The sequence below is a fragment of the Labrus bergylta genome, chromosome 4 (genome assembly GCF_963930695.1).
Source record: "Labrus bergylta chromosome 4, fLabBer1.1, whole genome shotgun sequence".
NCBI lineage: Eukaryota > Metazoa > Chordata > Actinopteri > Labriformes > Labridae > Labrus > Labrus bergylta.
The window spans coordinates 31267123-31292113 of record NC_089198.1 but is presented as its reverse complement, the minus strand read 5'-3'; the positions used below and the strand labels follow the sequence as shown (position 1 = coordinate 31292113).

Below are 24991 nucleotides of genomic sequence, written 5' to 3'. Positions count from 1 at the left end.
AAGCGGAGGAAGCAAATATGACAGTTTACATATTCTGCATTTGTAACTTGCTATGATAATTTTGCTGCGGTTATGTCGAGCAGCAACTGCAGTCAAGTTGCTGCTCGACACAAGTGCAGGAGGAGATGTTAGCAGTGTTAGAGAAGCTAAATAGATCAAACTTTAACTTTAACTAAGTATTAAAAATGAGTACATTGGGGGGCGCTGGATAGCCCAACCCCATGTACAGAGACTTTAGTTCTTGTTGTAGAGGCCAAAACCAACCTCAGCCCTTCGCTGACTCTCTCCTCTCAAACTTCAGCTGTCCTATCCAGTAAAGGCAAAAATGGCGCATGTAATATTTAGAAAAAAAAAGAACAAATTCAGGGATGAATTAGGCATGCCTCTACCGCGGCTTTAAATCAAGTCTAGTGAAACTGTTTAAACCCGGCCATAAAAAAGGAATAGCACAGAAAAAGGGTAATTTTGCATGATTTAATTTGGTAAATAAAATGCTTCTTCAACGGAGAAAGGACAAAGACACAGCATCAGGTTGTGAAACTGAATGTTATCTGTATATCCAGAGGCACATTTATGAAGAATCTACTTGGCTTTCATGCTGTCTGGTGGAATTTGTCCCTTGAATCTGCTGTTTTACTCATTTAGCTGAAACTATATCTCAGGTCCTCAGTCACTAAGAATGGAGCCGCTAACAGCTCCAAGAATTGTGCAGAATTTTCTCAAGCTATTAGCTCCGTCTCATGGTCTTATTCACAAAGAAAGGACTGACCCACTGTTCTGTCTTCATGCCTGCAGATAAAACCTCTGCTGTATGCAGAGAAGAGGCTGACAGCAGCTGACCATGAAGGAAAGGTAAAGCAGACTAACAGACCTAACACGCTAATAATCAAACCCAAAACATACACACCAACAAGTATCCTGATTAGGTCTGTATGATTGTTTTTCCAGTTTTATCTAAGTTTTACATTTAATTACATAAAATTGTGATACAATCCAGATATTAAACAATACCAAACTCTGTAAATGTTACTGGTGCTGGGTTTAGTATATTCATATATTAATTCAGAAAATAATCTAATTAATTCTTCAGAGCAGTCATCACTCAGCATCTATTATGTGATTTACACATTTATGTAATGTGCGATTGGTGACGACAGTTTTGGCATCTGGGCATGGTGTTCTGTCTTCAGCTATCATCTATTTTATGCGGGCTGCACTTATCGTCACATGCATTTGTTTCTGTATGCAGAGCTCGAGTGATGTCAATCCGAATGAAGGAGATGTCACTCAAACTGAGGCAGTTATGAATCAAAACAATGTCAAATAAAAAAAACTGATCTGAACAAATAAAAAAACTGAGAAATGGTCGTAGGCTGTATAAAACATGGACATAGACGTAGACGTAGTCTCAGTGATGTCAGCCACTTGTTTTTGAAGCAGAGTTTTGAAGCCCATCGATGGTGTTCACCTTATTGGAAATGCTGTCTCAATCTTCATTGGCAACCTGACCAGAGGGGGAGCTGAGGCGGGCCTTTAGCCTTTTGGCAAACAGTTACATAGCATCCGCCTGTTAGATCAGCCACGCATCTATTTATGAATAACTCTTATTACCATTACCCCCCTTCCCGGTTTAGTTAGTTTTTATATTCTGAACAAAGCTGTAAACCTGTTTTTTTTCTTTTATCAAAATGGACAAAAATAAATGAATATCCATCTGACTTTTGGGTGTTTCAGCCAGCCTCAAGTGGATTCACAAGGAACTGCAGTTTTTGCACTGCTGCATTGTCTTTATTTTTTAACACCAGAGGTTTCTGCTTGACAACAGTGCAAACAGCAAAATGGGCAGTTTTTTTTTTTTTTTTTAAATCTTGGAACAGAACTGGTCTGAATAACATGGATGGATCTACTATAATATTATACATGCATTTTACTAATTGAAGCCCCATTTCTTGAGGCTTTAAAACAGCTATTCATCCCGACATGTTTTAAAACCAATAAAATACAATAATTTAGAAAGGACATCCAGCACTAAATCTTTATGTTCTATTCTGGTCAACGGCTGAAGAAGTCAACAGAGCCCTCCTGAGGCCTATAGGGCAGGGGTCCCCAAACTTTTTTTCTTTGAGGGCCTCATAACTTAACCTTTCCTTGATGGGGAGCCAGGGTCTGTATGTAACAGAAAATAACATGTGCGGGACTACCGGTATTATTGTGGAGATGGATTTTATCCCAGGAGATTGGTTCAGTTGAACTTAGCGTACAAATGTAGTTTGCAGAGCTAACAGTCCACTTTTTTTTAGCTTTTTTTAGCTTTTAACAGCCACCACCTCTTGACAGATGAGACAAATGGCCTTTTCTTTGCATTGAACAACAAAAAAATTAGTTTAAAAATGAGTCCACTGTTGGTCAAATACCCTGAATTCTGAATGAAATTTTCTCTTCCCTAACATTTTTGCCATTTTTTTCGGGTCAAATGTCTCGTTCTGTGCGTGCGTGAAAGAGTTAATTATGATAAAAAGTTCACAGCTAAAGAACTTTTTATTTGAAATGCTTAACTTTTATAGGCCTATGAAAAAAAAAAAGAAAATAAATTACAATTTAGATTTTTAAAATGCACTCTGAATTGTTCTGAGGTCCGGGCCAAATGCGGAGAGGGGCTGTAGTTTGGGGACCCCTGCCTTAGGGAGTACATAAATGTGTTTTCACTCCCCACGCAGGCTCAGCTGTAACCGTCTCCGGTCTGTAAGGCCAAGGTTACTATCTCCTAAAACGATACAAAGGGGTGATCACGTCACCCCCCCCCCCCCCCCCCCCCCATTTCGTCTCTCCGTTACAGGAGCCTAAATACCTTGGTGTGAAATGGCAGTCTAAATGGAGCTTATAAGCAACTATCCCACATTTGCCTTAAGCAAGTGGAGTTTGTGTTTCTTCCTTATAAAAACTTAGACCAAATTGTTGTTTGTATTGGGCACTGAGGTGGAAGTTGAGACTACTTTCTGTATATGTGCAGTGTAAAGCTGATACACTGGTTTGTAGGTTTTTTTCTGTGTCCTTGTTGCACGCTGTGTGTGAGTGTACTGGACTTGATGTTCCTGGACTCTTGATATGTTGTTGATGCACGCATACTCAGCCATCCCACACACACGCAAACACACACTCACATGCACTATATAGCTGCAGAACTTATAAATGAAGATGTTTCATTTTAAATGGAAGAAGCCTTGAGAAAAAACATTCAATAACAAAAAAAAAAATCCAGTCAGCCTGTTTCTGACGAGCAGTAATGTTGAGAGAAGGGCTGCCACTGGTGGAACCAAAGAAGGTACACACACACGTACAGGCCAAGCCTAAAGGTACTCGACACACGCACACACACACACACACACACACACACACACACACTCACAGGCATGCAATCAGAGTCCAGGATCAGACGGAGAAAAGAAGTGCAGCACTGGAGCATTTGGGGAATAGGAAACACAACGAAATTTTTCGACTTGCCGAGAGAATGTACATCAGCTTCAGAGTTTCACCACAAAATGATGCAATACTGCTCGGTCCTTTCACTCTGATACTCTTTTATTTATCTATTTTTTTCTTCAGCAGTGCAGAGGCTGGAACAAAAAAAGAGGCCGTGTTGTTAGAGTCATTCATCCTGTTATAATGGAGATGCAGAAATATAGAATTAACTGAAGTGCTAATGGACACAAACATTTAACAATTGTATTTTTGTATTAATCTACACACACAGATGTTGTTCCAGGCAATCCCAGTTCCTCTTTACAGAAGGTAATCATTTCTGAATACATTTGGCCTGGTTCACAAAAGGATTGTGCTGCTTTAGTTCACTTTGCAAATGAGACGCAAAAAAACACACCATCTACTTCACAAAGCACACACAAAGGGTTAAATGCATCCATAGCTGCTCTACCGAGTAATCAGGCTCCAGTGCTGTATTTCAATGAGCCGTTATGCATCCATTTGGGGCAAAAGTGAATCCCTTCCATGCAAATTAACCCTGTTGCAAAACCCGTCTAATTCACAAACAAGGTCGCTAACAGCCACATGCAGTGAAAGTAAATTTTTTAAACTGTCTGCTAAGAGTTGGTGATAACTGTGCCACAGTATTAATAAGGGCACATGTGAAAACTTTGCACCAATTGGGAAAAAAAATCTACCTCTGTATGGTTTAAACATAAATGATCTGTTAATACAGTCTGCACATCTTACTCTGCCATTACTTTTATTATAGGAATCAGAGGCTCACCCTGACATATACAAACAAAAACTGTGTTTCAACAGGTGAGGAGATGGTCTGCGTCGTCACACATGATCGTAAGGAGAGTTCTGTGTTTTTGGGGGGGATTGATTACAATAGAGCGCCGGCGCCATATCAGCGTAGAGCCATATTTGCAGTTACACATGACAAATCCATCAGTTGCTATACTTGGACTCCATGGCCTACATGAAAATACCCGCCTGACTTTGATGAGGAAGTACGAAATTAAGCAATGGTGGTCACCTCCAGTTTTTGAATGCAGGAAAACCCTGTTGAATATACCACATTTTTAATGTCATTGAACTGTATTGAATGCAATCAGTCACTGCTGTGAACAAACACAATCAGGTTCAAATTTATGTTTGTTTACTCACGCATGAAGCCAGGTTCAATATTGCAAAATGGATTTGTGACTTTAAACAAAGCAGAAACAAACAGAAGCCCTAAAACATATCAGTTTTAGCAAGAAAAGGTTTCAATGGGATTAACTTCAACAAGCTGCAACCCCAAACCTCAGGCTTTGGACTGTTTTATGGGAAACATTAGACAACAGTTGATGCCAGTGAGCCTCATGAAGTGTTGATAGTGTTTATAAGCTGCATACATAGTCATACAAACTTCTTTGTTCTGGTTTGGTGGGTACTTCTGGTACTCTGTGTTCATCTCCCTACTCTAGCTCCCAGTTATGTCTTGAATCAAATTCCAAACTCTGTTGCTTGCTGACAAAACAACGACAAAAACATCCCCTCCTTACTTTAACTCTCTCATCCAGGTCTACACCCCCTCCCGCCCACAACGTCGACAATGAAAGGTGTCTGATCCAACCTTTACAACAGGGTCCTAAACCTCTAGCTAGACTCTTGTCCTCTGTCGCCCCCCAGTGGTGGAACAAACTACCAAACTCCATTTGATCTGCAGAGTCCCTCTGCACCTTTAAGAAAAAGCTAAAGACCCAGCTCTTTATGAACACCTACGCACTTGAGGATATCAATGATAATGATAATGATAATGATGATGATGATGATGATGATGATGATGATGATGATGATGATGATGATGATGGTTTTGTCTGATAATTACATCTTTACGATGGTTTTGATGCTGATGCTCTCTCTCATGAACAGCTGTCGATGTTGTGCTCTGCTCCTGGTCACTTCCTGTCAGCACCTGTGTGTCCGATTGGACTTTGACTTAGACTTTAGACTTTAGACTTCAAGATGTTCGTTTGCACTCACTGATGTTGTTTCCTCTTTTCTAGATCCTTGATTGTGTTGATCTTACTCTCTGATGTACGTCACTAGCTTCTGCTAAATTAATTGTAGAATTGTAGTACTTGGCTTGAAAGTATTTCAAATGGGAAACATTTTTTATTGAAAACCAATTTAGAACAATTGTATTAAGACACAAAGCAGCTAAAAACAGACTTTATGTAGTGCTCCAAAAGGTACCCAATCACATGGCCCAAGTTCTTTTGTTTGGCTGATGGGATGTGAAATATAGATCCCAGTTAAACAAAACCCATCAGGCTAATGGGTTGGATTCATGTAGAACGTTTGCCTTCATAGATATAGACAGCGTTATCCATGGTTTGCCCTTACACATTAATGTGGATGCACTTTCTTCAATCCCATTACAACCTATCATACAGCAAACACATCATACATTACACCATCAGTGTAATGTATGATGTGTTTGCCAGTTCTGGTAATGACCATTACATGGACAGATTGAAGCTCCTCTATTAACACACAATTTATCTGAAAACTCAATATATGCTGGTGCATTAAGGATATTACATTAAAGGAAGCAAAGTCAACCCACAACCAAACTCTTAATGTACCGACAAATCAAATTTCCTTGGGACTGGACCTTATAAATGAGGTGTCTGAACTCTTTGTTTTATCAGATATACCAAAACTGATCATATTTACTAAAGTAAAAGCTAATCTGTAGGTTTCACAGACTGAAAACATGAAAAGAGTATATGAGGATAAATAATAATATTTAATATCGGCACGCTGTCTCCCCTACACTGTTTCTGAGAGTCGGCTGGTACACTCACTATAGAGAAGTGGCTCTGTCCATTGTTGTGAACATATAGTGAATTAAATGACACTTTACACTGTTTACATTATTCTATATTTTATATATTCAAATATTTCTTTTTTTAATTTTACATTATATTTCTATATTACTGTATATATGTGTATTAGTAATTTGATTTTTTATTGCATGGCCTTGCGGAACAGTCTTTACATTTAACTGCGCATCTTGAATCTTGAAATGTCTGGACCCCGAACAAAATATGATCCCACTTTATTCATGAGTGTTTAAATTGAAAAAAACAAAAACGTCTTATTCAGACCATAGACTGTAAAAATAATGGACGGGACAAGGTCCCCGGTCTAGTGAAGCTTTTATTTTTAGAGCTCCCCCTACTGACTGGCTGCAGTATAGGTCATAAACCCCGCCTCCTCAATGATAACAGACGGGATGTGGGTCAAACTGTAAAGTTAAAATACTCGTCACATAATTTTTTTACAAACCTAAACTCTGCTGTGATCATTAGTTATTATCACCCTACATTGTGTTCAAGTGCTCATTTTTCTGTGAAGTTTGTTTTAAATATATATATATATATATATTTGAGGTTGAAAAACGGGATTTTACGTCATATTTGACGATGATTGACAGCCACCGATCTTGCGTAGCTCTCTCTGTGAATAGCAAAAGTTATGTAGTGAAGGAAAGCCGAGACGCCATTGAATTTTTCCGTTCAGTTTTTTTCATCTTTTTTGAGCTGGAAAAATGAGTTGTTCTGCAGTAAACTGTTCTAACCGACCTGTGGGAGCTAAGGGATCTTTGCAGTTTTTTCGGTAAGTAAAAAAGTGTGATTTATGTGTCATTGGTTAAAGTCGTTATCTAGCTAGCTAACACATAAGCAGTCTAAGTTAGCTGAAATGTTGTAAAGCTAGGTTACTTATCCGGCATGATTTATCTTTTTATTTTATTTTTTAAAATGAGCAAACCTAATAACTGACATGTTATGTTTCTTGATATTGTTATGTTGTTATTGTGATTGAAATTGTATTTAAAACCAAGAATCGTTATAAAAATCCGCTCACAGATGCGGTTCATTGACTGTACAGTTATTTTACAGTAAAAATAAAAACGTCTGGTAAAGTCTGAAAAGTATCTAGGGCAAAAACAAAGTCACATAATTGTAATCTGGCCTGCAACATTACTAATGTGAACATGTTTACAGTCTGAGTGATAAGTGGGCTATACCGAGAGTAACAGGTTTTACTTTCACCGTGCAGGCTGAAATTCATAGGACCATATACGAGGGGAGAATATTTCTCTATGTATCCAGATAAAACTAAAGGTAAGATGTGATTTAATATAATCGTTACTGATTAAAGAGACTAACCGAAACGTGAACGCAAACATCAACAACCGGCGGTGGTGTAATGTAATATTAACCGAGCATCATGCTGCTTAAACTGATAAATATTCTGCATTGTCTTCCACACACTACCAATTCAACAGTCACAAGTTGATCATATTGTAAATTTAATGACGCTCATTGAGAAATTGTTCTAAAAATTGACAAAACCTGACAAACATTGCGGTGATTGTGACGGTGTCTGTATTTAACACCTTTGAAAGGAAGGTCCTAATGCAGGAGACCAGTGTTACACACAACATGCTGCTGTTATTGTAGTTAGGAGGAGACATAGGCACAATAAAAGAAGACATAAAGATCGCGTTTTCCCCCACACATGTTAATATGTTTTAAATGTCATGAATTTATTTTTTATTTCACTTCAATAATGGTTAACGAAGAGAAACACCAGGATTAAACTACAGGCTATTGTTGCCTTTTTATAGCCAAAGAAAACTGAACATTCACAGCCTCTGTATTCAAAAGAATTTCAACATTGACATTTATGTCTTCCTATTTCCCTCTTTTCGTCAACATTATATTTTAAACTGGGATTTCCTTTTTCTCGGGTTGCGCGTCTCTCCCCCAGCTCGCCCCCTCCGGTGCTCTCCTCTCCATAATGCGCTCGTCTCCTCCCTCTAAAGCTGCTGATACTCTGTAGGACGCTTTGATTGGGGCACCTCACCAATAAAATACTATTTTATATTTTATAAGCAGTTTGCCACCACACTGTACTTTTACTCTCCAAAGGCATATGAGTATGTGCGTGACAACTTTAACAAAGCTTTACCACACAGTCACACCATCCACACAGCTGATCCAGGATTTACTGTAGCATCTTTTACAGCACTAAAAGGTCATGTACAGGCAAACAGAGAGAAGGGAAAAGAAACAATCTGTGCTCTCAAATAACAAAGCAGTCTCAAATCTTTTTGAGGAATTACAGCTAAAAAAAATTCTACTTTGCAGACAGTACATCCTCTGATAAATGAAGTGAAGTACTTTGATTGTATTTCTGTGGTGTTCCTGTAGGTGACCATGATGCAGCCAGACTGAAGCAGCAGCTTGTGAAGGTGGACGCCATCATCTTGTCTTTACAGTGCTGATTCTAAAGAGAACACCTTCACATAGGACTCAAAGGTAAAATGATCTCTCATATGATTGGACCGTGTTATTGTAACCGCTATCGGCATCAAAGTAATTTTAGTAACAATTTATAATCCTTCCTAAAATGTAAGGAAGACTAGCAGAAGCTTTTAACAACCTCTATGGTTCTGCAAGAAGTTCATGTTTAAATTGTTCTTCTTTCTGTCTTCAAGGAAATCAATGCTCAAAGGAAACAGCAGTTCAGACTCTGATTCCAGCTCCGGTGAGGTTCAGCACACAAATTGGCTGTCTGATTATATGAGAATGTTTAAGATTAGTTTAATTTATCAGGCTGGCCCATGTGATGACAGTTTAAAATAATCTTCAATAGAAAGTGGCAGGAACACTTTTGTCTTAAAACATAAATTCAGAAAGCTGATCATATTATTGAATTCATCATGTCTTTTATATTTTGTTTTTCCTCATAAATAGTTCTCCTGTCTTAAAAACAAACTTTAGAACCTGAAGTTTAGCAGAACCTGAGGACAGATCTGATTTCAGGTCTGAAGCATAAACATCACAGTACAATTTATTATACTTTACATTTAACTCTGTGATTGTTTTTCTCTATTACAGAAGATGAGCGTTTCCTGTCCTCTCTCGATGGACTTCTTCTCTTTAGTTATTAACTCTTGAAAACAGCAGCACAACATGCCAGACTGTTCGACAAGTCTTTGATTGAATAAATGGAAATGGAATCTCATACATATCTTGCTATGCTTATTGGCTTTAAATGTTTAATATTAAATAAGTTTGAAGGCCATTTATCTCAGACGAGACCAGCTGAGCTCGTCTGTTAGCTTTGCTGTTGTTGGTCAAGAAGAAATGAATGTCAGTTTAAGGCCTTTTCAAATGTGAACTATAAACTTAACTGCTAAATTATTTTACTGTGACCAACACGTTGTTGTACTCCAGTTAATCAGAGACAGTCAATTCAGATTTAAAAAAAGTTTATTTAAACATTTTATGAAAAGAAATCTTCAATAAACAACCCCTGGCTTCATTAACCATGTGGAAAATAAGTAAGGGAGACCATCAGGTCAAATTGCTGGAACATAGGAGAAAGTATAAAAAATAATTTAACAAAGAAATCCCAACAAAAATCAAATAAAGTATAGAGATCCTGGATGACTGTTTGACTGTTAAAATATGATGGAAAAGCAAATCCAACACGACCCTCCAGCATCTGGCCTTTCAAACACAGGGCAACATCATGTTAAGAAAAATAAATTAAATATTGACCAGGATCTCTGTGTTTTATCTGAGGATGACTTCTCACTGTTCACTGTCACAAAGCACCAGACTCTGTCCACCTTCTTCAGACGTCGATCAGCTCCTCTGGGTGATGGCAGAGAGGACTCTTCATCTGGGAGAGCTGCTGGTGTAAGGTCATTTCTACCACAGTGGATGAGCAGGGCATCTGGCACAGGTGATAAAAGGAGGAGGTTCCTTCAAACTAAGCGACCCCAGCCTGACCTCTGTAACAGGTGTGCAGCTGAAGGTTGAAATGAGTCATTTTTAGGTTCTGTTGATTGTAAAATGGAAAAGAAAACATCACCTTTCTATTTAACATTCAGCTGGTGTATGACTCAGTGTGATTTTTATTTTTAGAAGACTGTATTGTTAACAATATCTTGTTTTGACAATCCTCTTATGAAACTTCAAAACAATCACAGGATATAAACTTTTAACAGATGATTTTAACTTACACTTCACCTCTGTGGAAGATGTCAGACCAGCTGCTTTTATCTCTAATTTGCCTAAATGAAGACACAAAAAACAATTGATTTACTGTTCACTTAAATATATTAGAAAAGCAGACATGAATCACATTGCAGACTATCAGTTTCTAACAGAATACAACATATCTTACCACCTGTAGTCTACGGTCTGTGGTGCTAACCTAGCTTAAATATAGCTTCAATATAGAACGATTTCATTAAAAACAGAGGACCCAGCAGCCCTCGTATTTTCAGTAATGATCAAAATAACTGGATTTTTTTAAAACACACTGTGTTTAAATATTAGACTTTGAATACGGCGGTTTGTTGTACTTACACATTTCTTCATCGTAGACCGGCAGAGCACTTTCGGCGTAGCTGGGCTGCGTAAGTCATCAGGGCAGTACGCTAAGTGGGCGGGGTGTGTTACCAGGGCTCCTGCCCCCGGACCCTACTGTGCAGACTCTGGCTCCAAATGACGTCAAAATCGCAAGATGGAAGCGCCCCTAAGCGGCGTATTTTGGCTTCAAGAACGTTGAGTGGGAACAGCTACAGTGCGCGCCCACTGATTCAGACCAATAGAGTAGTTCATCATAAGTTGTTCCATTTTAGGTAAAAGATACATGAGATGTATGTCATGTCGCCCAGCTCTCATAGAACAATGCTTTATATGTTTTAAAACCAACCTGAACCCATCTTTTTTTTTTTCTTCATTTGCTAGAAGCCACCTTGAAGCCAGATCCCATGGTTATAATTCTCATCATTTCAGAAACACAGGGCACGCTGACTGCAATCCAACAACACTATTGCCTTTGGCCTTACAAGAGAAAAGCAAATTACACTTCAGCTTTAGAGACGTCTGAAGTACACACTGAGAAGCACTGGCAACAAAAAAAAAAAAGAATGGTGATACCCTTCACTTTGGATAAGAACAATCAAGGACACACTCAAATCAGAAGGTTCAGACCTTCCCTTTGTCTCCTTTTTTGGAAGAACATTGCTGCTGATTATTCCTCACATGATGGCCTCGGAGAGAGAGAGGACAAGGCCGGCTAGTTGGGGAGGATAATGGTGTTTTGCTATTCTGCTCTTTTCTTCATGCTCTTTTAATCTGGTTGCCCATTAAACTCTCTGCCCACAAGCCTGTTTGGTTACAGAATGTGCCTATACGCTAAAAAATGTTTCATAAAACAAAAGTTGTGATCATCATTTCAGGGGGTAATACAGGAGAAGTAGCTGCTACTGAATTATTAACACTGAAGTGAGACAATCTGCAGAACAGCCTCCGAGGGAATGGCTTTTTATTTTTTTGCCAGAGAAAAAATGAGAGTAAAGTTTAGAGCTTGAACAAAAAATATAAAGTAAAAGGACAAAAGCATTAGTAAAAAAAGAGTAAAGAGAAAACGACTCTGTGAGCTGTCAGCTGTTTGATTTTAAAGTGACCTTTAAAGAAAGTGATGCGAGATAAAATATAAAAGAACGACAACTAAGAGCAGGCCCACAATCATCTTGGTTCCTGCGGGTGGAGAGATGAGCATTTATCTCTCACAAGTATAAAAACCAGAAAAGGAAAAATAATGAGCCGGCTGGGTTTTTGTCTGCACCAAAATGTCAGCTGCTTTAGACCGAAGAGTCATCACATAAACAAGTCATGTTCAACCAGAGGTCATCAGAGGAGGAACACTTGTTGTGTCTCAAACTTTGTGGAATCTCGTCTCCTAGGTGGCTCACTTTGGGTAATTCCATTGCTGTCTCCATGTGAAAAAACAATTAGCCTGAACAGGAGCTTCCTCGTTCATCATCTCTGTCATGTACGCAGCGGGGAAGGTGTTTTATCATTGTGCAGAGTGCATTAAAGAGTAAAGCTGGTGTGAAAACACTTTTATAGAAGCCACAATTAAACTTATATAATATACTTTCAGAATCTATACAGGGGGTCTGAATTTTTTAAAATAAGGGGACCAGTAACGCCCCGTGTCCACCTGACGTTTTTCCATGCAGAAAAGCGCTAGCTGTGTGCCCGAGAGTGTTTGCAAGAAGTGTTTGTGCACTGACAACAGTCTCTATGACAACGGCTGCTATATGATACTTTTTACTGCATGTTTTATATTTTACCTGATCAGACACGGAGCACAGAGGATGTGGGTACAAGACACGATCAGTATACAGGGAATATCTTACATTTGGAAAAAAGCGCCGGTGACCCCCCCCCCCCCCCCCAAAAAAAGGCACAGCGCTTGGAAAAAGAAAAAATGCTGAGCGCTGCACTTTTTCTTCAGGTGGCCGCTTTCTGCTGAAAACACTCTCTACTCATTGAAAACATTTGAAAAAAGACACTAGCGCTGACAAAAAAAAGCGCTACACGGGGCCAAACTGGCAAATAGTGGTTACACATGATGAAACAAACTCAACTTATACAAACTCATACTAAAGTGAAGCAGGAATGAGAACAAACATTATTGACTGCCTGGAGACAGTAGCTTTTCCCAAAAATACTAAATATAGAATTTTACAGAAGTAATGCCGCTCAGACATGTGTGGTGGTGACTGTGTCTGCAGAGACCCTGTCCTCAGGATTATCATGTTTTGTGTTGTTTTAGTTGATATGAGATGTTTCTGGGTGGGCAGCTTGAGTGTTTCCTTCAGCCAATGAAAAACAAGCCCTGAAAACTTCCATAGAGCTGTAAGGTGGGCCCGTGGGGAGGCGGGCCTTAAAGAGACAGCAGCCGAAAACAAACCACTTCAGGCAGGGACTGAAATTAGGGTTTTTACTGACGCCAGTATAAGACAAATAAGAATTAGTTTGAGCTGCAAATCATGCTAATCTACAGGTTTCACAGACTGACAACATGGAAAGTGAAACTATGTGTTGTTCCCTGGTGTTGCTGGTCCTGTGGGACTAAGAGTTAAGGTCAAATCAGTTACGGTAAACGAACAAGCTTTACAAAATGATCATGTTTGGATGTGGATTGTATTGTTGATCTACAAATGCATGCTCAGATCTGAAAATATGCAGACTCATTTTAAAATCTTTACTATTTTTTAATAATAGCAGAAAATGATTTTTTTCTGCTGTAAGTCCTGAAAATACACACAAATACGAGCCTGAGCTCAGGACAACAAACCCTCAGATCGTCACACACACTTTTGAGGATATATGTACGTATTTGAGGTGTAAACGATGATTTGTGTGTATTTTTTATGCGTGCGCATCTGTGGATCTTTTTACACCAGAATAATAGCTCCATACCAATGTTCTTTTTCAGACACATCAGGATCAACACATGCTGTGATTTGGACCCGAGCACACAGAGGGACACACACCACTGCTGTGTTACAGGCCATTAATGCCAGTTTACTGCCATGGCAACAAAACCCTATGGATATATAAGGAACCAAAGAATAATTGTCACAGAGAACCAAGTGCATATGATAACAAGTGACCAATGAACTTGACTGATTGTAGAAATGAAGTGATTATTTGGAGCCAATGTTTCCTGCTGAGGAACGGCCTCACTTACACACTTACACTGGAACTTCATTCATTTACTTAAATCCATATTTATGAGGCCTCTATACACAGCTTCACATCTTTATTCCATCGAACTCTGCCCCCTACAAAAGTCTGACTCAACATTGAACGCTTTATGCTGATCGTAAAAAAGGTTAGACGTAGTACTAGTGGGCTATTTAATACTTCATCAAAGATATAAATAACAGGAATAAAAACTTCTTCATTTGTGTAATGCAGAGTTATGTGTTAGAGGACGAGTCGAGTAAATGCTGACAGTGATTGTTTTTAACTCGATGGTGTACGCTGCCTCATGTGCTACAGAGTAAACACAGAAGCTTGAGTTTGTAACATAGTGCAGACTGGATGGAAGTCATTAAGTGATTACCTGGAGGGATGTAAAAGTGAGGTTTCTTATTACCGCCAATAGAGCCAATGGAAATTATTTAGGAATAATCTGGTGGACAGTTATATAAAAACAAGATTGCATGTGATTGGATTAGCACTTCACCTTTACTTTTTCTTGTCTACCGAGTGTTTCATGGTGCAGCTGTATAGAGGAGGGAGGCCGGGGGGTCAGCGTGGTCAGATACACATTCTATCTACAGCCTGGTAAGATAACAGATTCCCCATGAGACTGAGAAGCAGCCAGGCAGAACAGACCTATAAACCACTGCAGCGTAAAGCAAAGGGTCACCGTGGCCAACTACTACACACAGGAGGTGAGAGGCGCGGCGCGGTGGTGGATGGAGGTGGTGTTAGTGTATGTTTTCAAGCGTGTGTGTGAATCCCGTCCTTTCCCCCAGGAGGACCTTTTCCTCAGAGCTGTGAGTCTGTGTGTGTGTGTGTGTGTGTGTGTGTGTGTGTGTGTGTGTGTGTGTGTGTGTGTGTGTGTGTGTGTGTGTGTGTGTGTGTGTGTGTGTGTGTGTGTGTTTGTGCTGCACACAATCCCATCCTTTTCCTCAGAGTCTGTTTGTGTGAATGAATTTAAGATGGACATGTATGAGATAAGAGAATGTCTATTTACTATGTGTGTGTTATTATTAAATTCCAACACATTTGCTTTTTAGTTGTTTGGAGGATTTCTTTTTGATTACAGCACAAGTGCCTTAATTAAATAGAAAAAAGGGGCCACACATGTGAATAATTAATGTGTCAGAAATAATGCTAAATCTGGACGCTATAGAATAAACACACTGTAGCAGGTGAGTCTACTGAATCTACTGCAAGCTATCCATGTACACTACCTCTGCACTATAAGCTCTGGTGGGAACAGATTTTCATTATATACAAGCAAAAGCGTCTGTAGTGGAAAGAAAATCACACAAAGGTATGTCTGTTTGTAAATTGCATGCATGACACAAACATCCTTTAAAATGTTTTTGTGTGTGTGTGTGTGTGTGTGTGTGTGTGTGTGTGTGTGTGTGAACACTCTTATATAAGGGACTGAAGAGGTGTTTGAGTGCATGAACTTGAGATGAACATGCAACATTTTTCTATTTTTGAGCATTTGTGTGAGGGTGTGATGTGCATACATTTCAGATCGACACATGTGATAGACTGTTTGTTGCTGTGCCTTGTGTGTGTGTGTGTGTCCGTGTGTGTGCGTTGTCCAGACTCACCCTTCAGGTGGATCTTATTTTCCGGGCTGTGAACCAACACCGAGCTAACTGAATCCAAGCTGTCGTAGTTGCTGCAGCCGAGAGGGCCCGTCCTCGTCTCTGTTACCTGGGAAACAGAGAAAAGAAAGCACTATATAAAATATATGTTTTTTTTTCTTATCATACAATTTAAGCAGCGAAAGAGGCAGATGTTTGTTCCCATTTTGCAGCCGTCAAGTTTGCAACTTGTGGCAGGCGCAGAATGCAAAGGCAGCCGTGGGGGAGTGGATGTGGCAGAGCCCTCTGACAGCGGAGACAACCATCGCCATCTTTTGCTTTCACTCACACCTGCAGCCACAGCTGGCTGCAAAGCACCGGCTGTCTCCCCAGAGAACAGAGCGGGAGAGAAGTGTTAAAGAGAGAGCCGTCCCAGCTGTTTGTGAGAGACGATTTGAGTGCATTCCTCGAGGTCTGATAATTAAACTGCTACATGTGCTAGCTTCAAAGCAGCTCTACACTCTGACGCATCACTTTGCAAAGATAAGAAATCAAAGATGTTCTGCACGCTCTCAACAAAGGTAAAGTTTCATTCCGGCCAAAAAAATGACAATAACCTCTTCTATTCTTTTGGAAAAACTGCAAGAGTTACACAGAGTGAGTTATTTAGATCATTGAGAAAAAAGGCTGTGGGCGCCATGACCTCGCTCCCTCCCATGCTCGCTGTAATATGTATCATGATGCCTTCAGGTACTTCCACTGCTGAAGTCAGGGGACATTGTGATGTGTTTTACGCCAATGAAAACAAACAATTGAGACTTTTCTGGAGGACTGTCCTGCCCTGATGATGATCTTGATGTCATGTAGTTTGTGTTGTACTGAATACTGTGAACTTTGTATCTACTGAAATATTAAACATTTGAAAGAGTAAAGCACCCCATTAGATGGACATTTTTTATGTTGAAAGACATAGCATCCAATTTATGATTTCATTATTCATTTATATTGTTGTGCCAAAATATCTTCAATCAAGCTTAATTCATTTATTAAGCTTTGACAATTTCATAAATGTGTCATTTATTAAGCTGATGTTTAAGAGTGTGAGTGATCTTGCCCCAGAATTGGTCGGTGAAAAGACTCAAAAATACTCCAGTAAAGGAGCCATGACAGTCTCTAAATGTAGTATGGGAGGTAAAGCCTTCAGTTATCAGGCTCCTCTCCTTTGGGATCATCTTCCAGCCGGGGTCCAGGAGGCAGACACAGTCTGTATTTTTAAGAATAGACTTAAAACTTTTATTTTTGATAAATCTTATAGTTAGGGCCGGTGCAGGTGTAGACCAGCTCCTACTTATGGTGCTATAGGCTTAGACTGACGGGGGAACTGGTACCTTGAGTTCCTATCTCTCCCCCCTGAGGAAGAGCATGTCAGCTCTAAACGTCACATAATAAGTCCTTCAAACGGGAGCTTCTTGTTGTGTGGCTCTTGCTCTGCTTTCCTTATTTGTTTCTTCGGTCATGTTTGCCTCGCAGCCCTGCCACATATTTGTGTGTTTGATGTTTGTGTGGCTTGTTAAAAAAAATGGGACCAAACCACAGGATGCACCCATAAACATAAACCCTTTATATGATCCTGTACTCATAAACACTACCACAAAAATGAAACTAGATCGATGAGGAGTGAAGTCATATTCCTTTTTATGCTTCAGACAGTTTCACTAGACACTGCTTCAGGATGCAACAGTGGTACTGAAAGAGGGGTGAAATCTTTGATATCTTTAAAAATGTAACATGGCTGTAATTGGTAAACACTTGAGTATTTTTTTTAAACATCATCTCGCCCTCGCTCGGCCCCTCTGTGCTTCTCCATGGAGAGAGAGAGAGAGAGAGAGAAGACAGAACCTCATTTACAGTCATATCTGTGTCTCAGTAGGAACTAAATGAGCTATTTCCACTTTACAAAGAGTAAATCTAAGTTACTCTCTGAGCTGGACGGATGTACCAGAAGTCTCTGCCATCAAGGTCAATGAAATATTTTTTGTAGCACAGACATGTGACCTGAATGTGAGGGGATACTAGATACACATCCTGAATTAGGATGGATAAACAACATCCTACTTGAAAAGTGTGTGTGAGATGCTCGGCTGTGATTAGGGATGCTAATTAGGCAGTGGGGGGGAGGAGGGGTGGGGCGGAGCAAACAAAGAGGGTGATTAAAGTCAAAAAGATCAAGTGCAGAGAAGAAACAAAGACAAAGAACATTAAGGAAGAATGAGCAAGGGCCCGACAAGTAAGTAATTTCCAGAGTGAGCGTTCGATGTAGTTCAATTAGAATAAGAAGACAGAGACGAGGCCTTTAGAACTTAATCACAGAATCTGCTGAATGACGCAGCTCCGTGTCTCACAAATAGCCTCGTTCATCACATCTTCACACTGTTTTTTTTTTTTTTTTTTTACAAAGGAAAGGAAGCTAGCCTTCAAGGCGCTACAAGAGATACGCATCTTAAACATCTTTCAAAGATGTAGCTGAGATGTAGTCAATGATAAGTTTGAAATATAGGCCAGAGGCAGGCGGATAGAAGTAGGGTAAAGAGATGTTTTAGGGGCTTTTTTTTTTAAACCGCTGAAGTGAGCAAAGATAATCTATTCTAGTGTAAGACTTAACTGGTACATCTCATTCATCTTCTTGTATTGACAGTGGAGCAAAGGAAGCTTCCTGTTCACATTAAATCCAGCGTCTCACAGTGTTCACACTGAATTTAAAGCCGGTTGACTAATGTCTTTTATACTCTGGAAACAAGTTTAAAGGTGTACTGTGGAGTTTTGGTAGAGAAATGTGAAAGTTGGTGAAGTGTACAGATTCTGTATTATATGTTCATAACTCTATACACAAACTGTCCTCACAGGAACATTTGGTTCCTGTAACTGTTCGAAGATAAAATGCTACACAAGAAGTTATGGTGAAACTGTAACTCTCCTGGTAGCTTTCACATTTCTCTACCAAAACTAAACAGTGCACCTTTAAGTGATTCATGTGCTCCAGTAATTTATTTGGTTCCTGTCTTGAAGAAGGTATCCACTGAATTATATTTTTTGTGCATCTTATGTCCTCCTCTGAGAGCACCGACCTCCACTCGTGGAGTGTGAAGCGCAACAGTTTCCTCCTACTTTGATTATATTAAATATGTTCTATTTAATCGGTTAGTCATGCTGAGAAGATTGCCTTAAAAACAGCTTGGATTGTGTTTCATGACTGACTTACACCTAACAACCAAGATCAGGGGAAATCGCTTAGAAAGTCTTTAGGCAGGCTCTAAAGCTAGCATTAGCCGTTAGGTTGGATGGAGACCGGGATGAGAGAGTTTAGGTAAGGAGGTAAAAACGTTTTTTTGTCGCTGTTTTTGTAAAGCGAGCAGCAGAGTTTTAAATTTGATGCGCGCAGTAACTGGGAGTGCCAATATTGTGAACAAGTTCATCTTTTGAGGAGCACAGAAAGTGACCGGCTGCTTCTCTGTCCTACTGAGAAACTACATACTTTTTTTGGGAAAAGTCTTGATCAAAGGTTTGAGTGACCATGAACAGGAAGTTCACAGCTCCTGCATCACAAGCTAAAAACAGATGGAGGCACAGAGGGAGAGTCTCTATGAAAAACACGATCAATGGACATCAGATGGTTGGATTATCCTGCTGCGTGTTTTTGTGATATATTCAAGTTGTTTGTCTGCATGAAAGACAATTATTTCATTGTTTTCCAGACAGTTTGATGTTTAAAAGATCCATTTTTCAGTCGCTGTTTGAGTTTTCAAACATACAAGCTTATATCACCATCACAGTCTATATTCCTAAATAGTAGACACCATGAAAGCAGAGCTGTGTTACATTGAACACACCGAGCTTGTTTGCAACTCCAGTGAAGAACTTCAACACTAATCCACCAGAGAGATGCCACCCCCGTCTCTACCTTTGTCGAAAAAAACAGAGCCCTCGACTGAGCGGCTTGTTCAACCTGGACCACTTTGTTTTTGAATGTTTATTCAACAACGTGCGTTATGCAAACACAGCACGGTAAGTGAGTGTTTCTTAAAAGCCTAAAAAGCTTTTTTGACATTCCCATATTAAGTTACGTAATCCTTCACATGTTTAACAGCAAGTTTGTGCACAGAGGCTCTCAGAAGCCGGCTGCAGATGGAGGAGAGAGGTCGGTATGTGAACCATCTCAGCTCCCCTGATCCCAGCTAACGGCATCACCTGCTGTGACTCAGCGTGTCAGTGCAGGCATCACTGTCACATGACTGAAAGCTTTGAATGGGTGTGTTCAGAAACACGCTTCACATTACCCTCCATTTAAACCACACTGACTGCTACATGCATCATGATGGAGCATGTCAACTGCTGGATGAACTAGCCAGGAGTGTTTTACTTTATCTTTATATCCTATTGGTCAATAAAAGACTGTACAAAATGTTTTTTTGACTACAACATGTTAGCTTCTTTTCTTTTTCATTGTTGCTGATTTTATCTCTTGACAAATGCTCAGCCGTTGGTGCAGGTGGCCGAGTGGTTGGTGCATGCACCCTATGTACAGAGGCTGTATTCCCTGAAGCAGGCGGCCCAGGTTCAAATCCAACCTGTGGCTCCTTTCCCACATGTCATTCCCCACTCTCCCTGCCCCTGATTTCCAACTCTATCCACTGTCTTATCTCCACAATAAAGGCATAAAAAGCCCCAAAATAAGTCTTTAAAAAAACGTTCAGCCCATCCTCTTCACATTTGCAATAAGACTCCTGAAAAACTCCTGATATTTGCAGTTGGAGCTACGTAAATATGTGAACGCAAACAGCTACATTTTTCACTGGGACTTCATCTGGAGTTTCTCCTGACAGCCAGCTTGTAATTTTTCTGCATTAAGTCCAAGTGAGCTGTGAGAACGCAGCAGGATATTATCCTCCAGTGAGTGGGAGGGGGTTTAGACGTTTATAACCTGTAGGGTTCATAGACTGTCTGCACACCACCGCTAATCACAGCTAATAAACGGCTGCATTAGGTTTTCTCTTCTCCAGTATGTTGTTTTCCGCTCTTTTGTCGACATTGTGAGTACATTAAACTACACATAGCATTGATTTAAAGGCAGATATTGTCATTACAGCATTGTATAGTTGACTCTGTTGCTTCGCCTGCCGCTTCCTGCCGCTTTATGTCTTACATCAGGAGAACAGCCCCACCCCCCTCCCGTCCGAGGTGTGTATGTGAACAGTCAGGTCAGGAAGATTTCAGGAGCAGTCCTCCTGAAATGATCCAGATATCTTCAGGTGTGCAGATGTGAAATCGGCTTTACAGAGCTTTCACACAAACCTGAGAGAGGCCTCCTTCTATCATGGAAATAAAAATCTGTATTCTGCACCGGATGTGTGTGATTGAGATTGCTCCACTTTGTAGATGGAGATAAAGTCAATGTATCCCCCCCCCCCCCTCCCCCGCCTCCCCACCTCCCACTAGCTGCTGCAGCGACACACAGCCGAGAGGCGTTCATGACCACGGGGTCGAGTACCTCCCACTCGGCGCCGCTTCCTCTCCCGCAGATGAGTTGATCTGGCAGGACGCGACGTGGCAGGTGGCTCGCATACCAGAGATCCTCATTTAGCAAAAAACATTTAAAGGATGCTCTTCCCGGAGCACAAGTAGGAGTGTGTTTGTGTGTGTGTGTGTAGTTTGAAGTGTTTGTGTGTTTGTGTGTGTGGGCGGATGTGCAAAAATCACTGGCTGTTTGTTAAAGGACAGAACTATTTACCTGCCTGTCAGTCTGCAGGAAGAGAGAGAAGCTTCATTATTCCTGTAATCACATGCAGGTCATCGGATCCACGTGTTGACATTTCACTTTCTTTGACTAAGCTGTGTATGAATGAGATGTTAAACAATAAATGCAGATGAGATCAGATTAATAAATCTATGAATCAAGGCGTAAAAAAACTAACACACGACGCCTGATGAATGTGGTCTGAATCTTTCAACCTAAACCCCCAAAGTCGCTCATTTTAAAGCACCGAGCAGAAGAAAACGACATCGTGTTGCCTTCTATCATTAATATGCAAATACATGCAGCTACACGCTCCACCATCTAATTAGATCATTTTGTCATTAGAGGAAACTGTGCTGTGATGAAATGAAGGCTCAAGCACAGACTCCTCTTGAGTTATTGTGATAAACGACATCATCCCCCCTCAGATTTGAAAGTTAAGATCGAGTTTGTTCAAACTCATAACAGAATACATTTTCTTCCAAACACTTCTTGTTATTGTGTGTTCATAAATTTCACACTTGATTATTAGATATTTTTTCTGTGGGCGTCTTCCAGTCGTTGGAGACCTGGAGGTAGGACCTAGAACATGCTCGAGGGATCATCCTGTTTATCTCGCCCCCTCTTAAAAATGTGAATTAAATCTCTCAAGTATGTTTTTCTTCACTTTGGCATTTTATCATAAACAGCAATCATAAGCTCCAGATTGTAAGCTGTACGTCTGAGGAGTAATGCAGCTAATCCACTTCATCAGGAGTGTGTAGGAGAGCTTTCATCAGCTGTGATTGACATTGACCTCAAAACCTCAGGAAACATTTTGATTTAAATTGAGCTAAATTGTGAGATATATGACATCATATGAATATGGAGGAAACAGAAAACTCAAAAATAGACATGTTGACATGTTTCAACTTAGAAGCTTCAGGAGATGGAGGGTGATCGACACAGCGGGTTTTGCAGGTTTAGTTACTAACTTAAAGGAGATCTGTTACCATGTTGGATGTCCATAACTAAACCTCAGCAAAGTTTTTTTTGTAAACACAATACATAAAGTTTCTGGTGTAATCCACAGACGTTGTTTTCTGCTGCTCTGAACGAGAAGTAACGAGAGCTTGGTGAGATTTCTGTCGACCAATTAGATAAAAGCATCGGCAAAGTTTTAGGACACGCCCACTTGGAAGCATATGGTGCATTCATGTGGTGTTGGACACATCGGAAAAACGAGTTGTAAAATGCACATGAAGTCGGAACAACAACGTGGAAACTCGGAAAAGAATGAGGTGCCCAACTTCCCAACTTGACATCATAATCGTCATCAAATAGAGGGGCAAAATATGTTTGGTTAAAGTTAACATACTTTTTTATTAATTCACATACTGCACATCAACTTTTTGCTCAAATCTATACTTTTATCAGTTTCATTCCACAGATCTTCTTTGTAGCATCTGCACCCTGTTGTGACAAAATTCCAACTTTCTGAACTGAGAACAGGTGAACTTAAGTCGTAAAAAAGACTTCCCAACTTGGAAACTTGGACCACCCGAGCGGCACATGAATGCAGCATCACTCACTGCTGCAACTGCAAACAGAGCTGACCAATCAGAGGACAGTGGGCTAATAAGGTGATTTTTTTTCACTTAAGGTCAGCCTAGAAAGAAACAATTGTTTCCCAAATAAATGCTTTTAAAGTGCTCATTTAAATACACACAAACAGCTTCGGTAGCACTTTACAGGAGTATTTAACCCGTTGTGCATGTTTTGTGAATTGGATGGTGTCTTTCTGACTCTTTTACAGGTTTAGTGGGTGTGAAAGACTCACACTCCTTTAGTGAATCAGGCCCTCACTGGTTAACAGCTATCTGATGGGACTGGACAGACCCAAGCTCAAATCCCACAAAATGAACTGGCCTTTTTTCAAATGTCTTAATGTGAGCTGAAATTAATCTTAAACTTCACTACGATTAAGTTGGAGGGGATATTATACCCTCTAAAGTTGTATTTCTTGGAATTCACATTAGTACCATGTTTACTGAAGATTTGCTGATTTCTTCTTTACACCAAAAATAATTTCTCGATGATCTTTCCTCACAACTGCAGAAAAACCCTAAAAACCCAAAACGGAGGATTCATTTTCCCAGACACAGTTTGAGTCATCGGGTTAATTTAAAATGCAGTCTGGGGACATGTCATCATTAATCAGTGTTAAGCAAATATAACAGGTTTTTGTTATGTAGAATTTCAATTAAAATAAATGTTTGTTTTTTTTAGTTGAGAGAGAGAAATGTTGCACAAGCTGTTGTGGCTGTATACGTTTGTTACTCTCAGACTCTGTTTTTTGATTTGGACACAGATCTGCAGGCCTTTGGAAGCACTGAAGATAACAACACCACAATCTGATCACACACTGAATAACTTATGCCTGCTAAACTGAAAATGTAGTTCCTTCATTTTCAGACGGAGTTGGGATAAAATGTGTTCACCTGAAGGCTGCAGCATCTGATTTGTAATTTCCGTTGGCTTCCCCTCAGAGTCTCTTGAGCTCGGGCTGTGATAACTCTGTTTCTCTCTTCGTTTGGCATGTGATACCTTTGGGGCACCTTCACTTCCCTGCCTTATGCTACGCTTATGTCTCGAGCTGGAGTTACTTTTACTGAAGCTTTACCCGTCAACGTTCTGCTCTGAATGTAGCAGGTGGGCGGACGGGACGACTTTCTGCTCTTTTAAAGAGTTTGAGAGAGTCATTGGTGCGTCCTTGCTTCTGACAGCTCGTGTTACTCAGACTGAGAGTGGAAATCTCAGATAATGCATTCTTAAACTAGCCTCCCTTTTTTTCCCTCTACTTGTTGACAGGAACACAGAAATGGTGACTTCACAGAGAACAAACTGAATACCCCTTCCTTTTATTCAAAGAAAACTCAAACTACTTAAAAGAACTAAATCAGGAACAGCGAACATGTGCTTTATATTCAAATGTCACTTTCATTTAGAGCAAACAGTTTCATCCACCTGCTGGAGCCACCTCTGGCTTTTAAAAATTGTGCTTTACTTCATTTTATATAAAGCCTAATTTGAATAGGGAAATGCCCAAATCAATGACGCATACTACAGCATTAAGTTTGCAAAGCCTGTGCCTTATTTAAAAAACACAAAAGTCCAGGAACACAAACAACGCTGCAGCCGAGTTTGGATGAAAGTGAATGAAATGCATCAGCGTCATATCACCTTATTGGTCCCCACATATTCACTTACTCACCTTATATACACACAACCTGCGCAATCTCAATCTCAGGTAATGATTTGACCAGCAATGGTCAGTACACCAACGAGGAAAATCAGCGTTAACACAACCAACTTCCTCATCAACTCAGCAGCACATTCTTATTTATGTCCTCTGTAATCGCTCTGACTATTCTTATACATCCGTAAAGTATGCAGACTATGAATGAACATAGGAAGAAAAGTTAAATGATTTGACAGGGGCAGCTGGTGCATTATTCAAC

The 24991-nt window shown here is 40.0% G+C and overlaps 1 protein-coding gene across 1 annotated transcript in view; it reads right to left on the bottom strand.

The window, feature by feature from the left end:
* The window catches only part of brinp2 (bone morphogenetic protein/retinoic acid inducible neural-specific 2), a 244398-nt gene that overhangs the window by 58576 nt on the left and 160831 nt on the right, over window positions 1-24991 (bottom strand). Inside the window, exon 5 of the mRNA XM_020629885.2 lies at window positions 15725-15830. Coding sequence (XP_020485541.1) covers window positions 15725-15830 — 106 coding nt within the window. The remainder of the gene's footprint in view (window positions 1-15724; window positions 15831-24991) is intronic.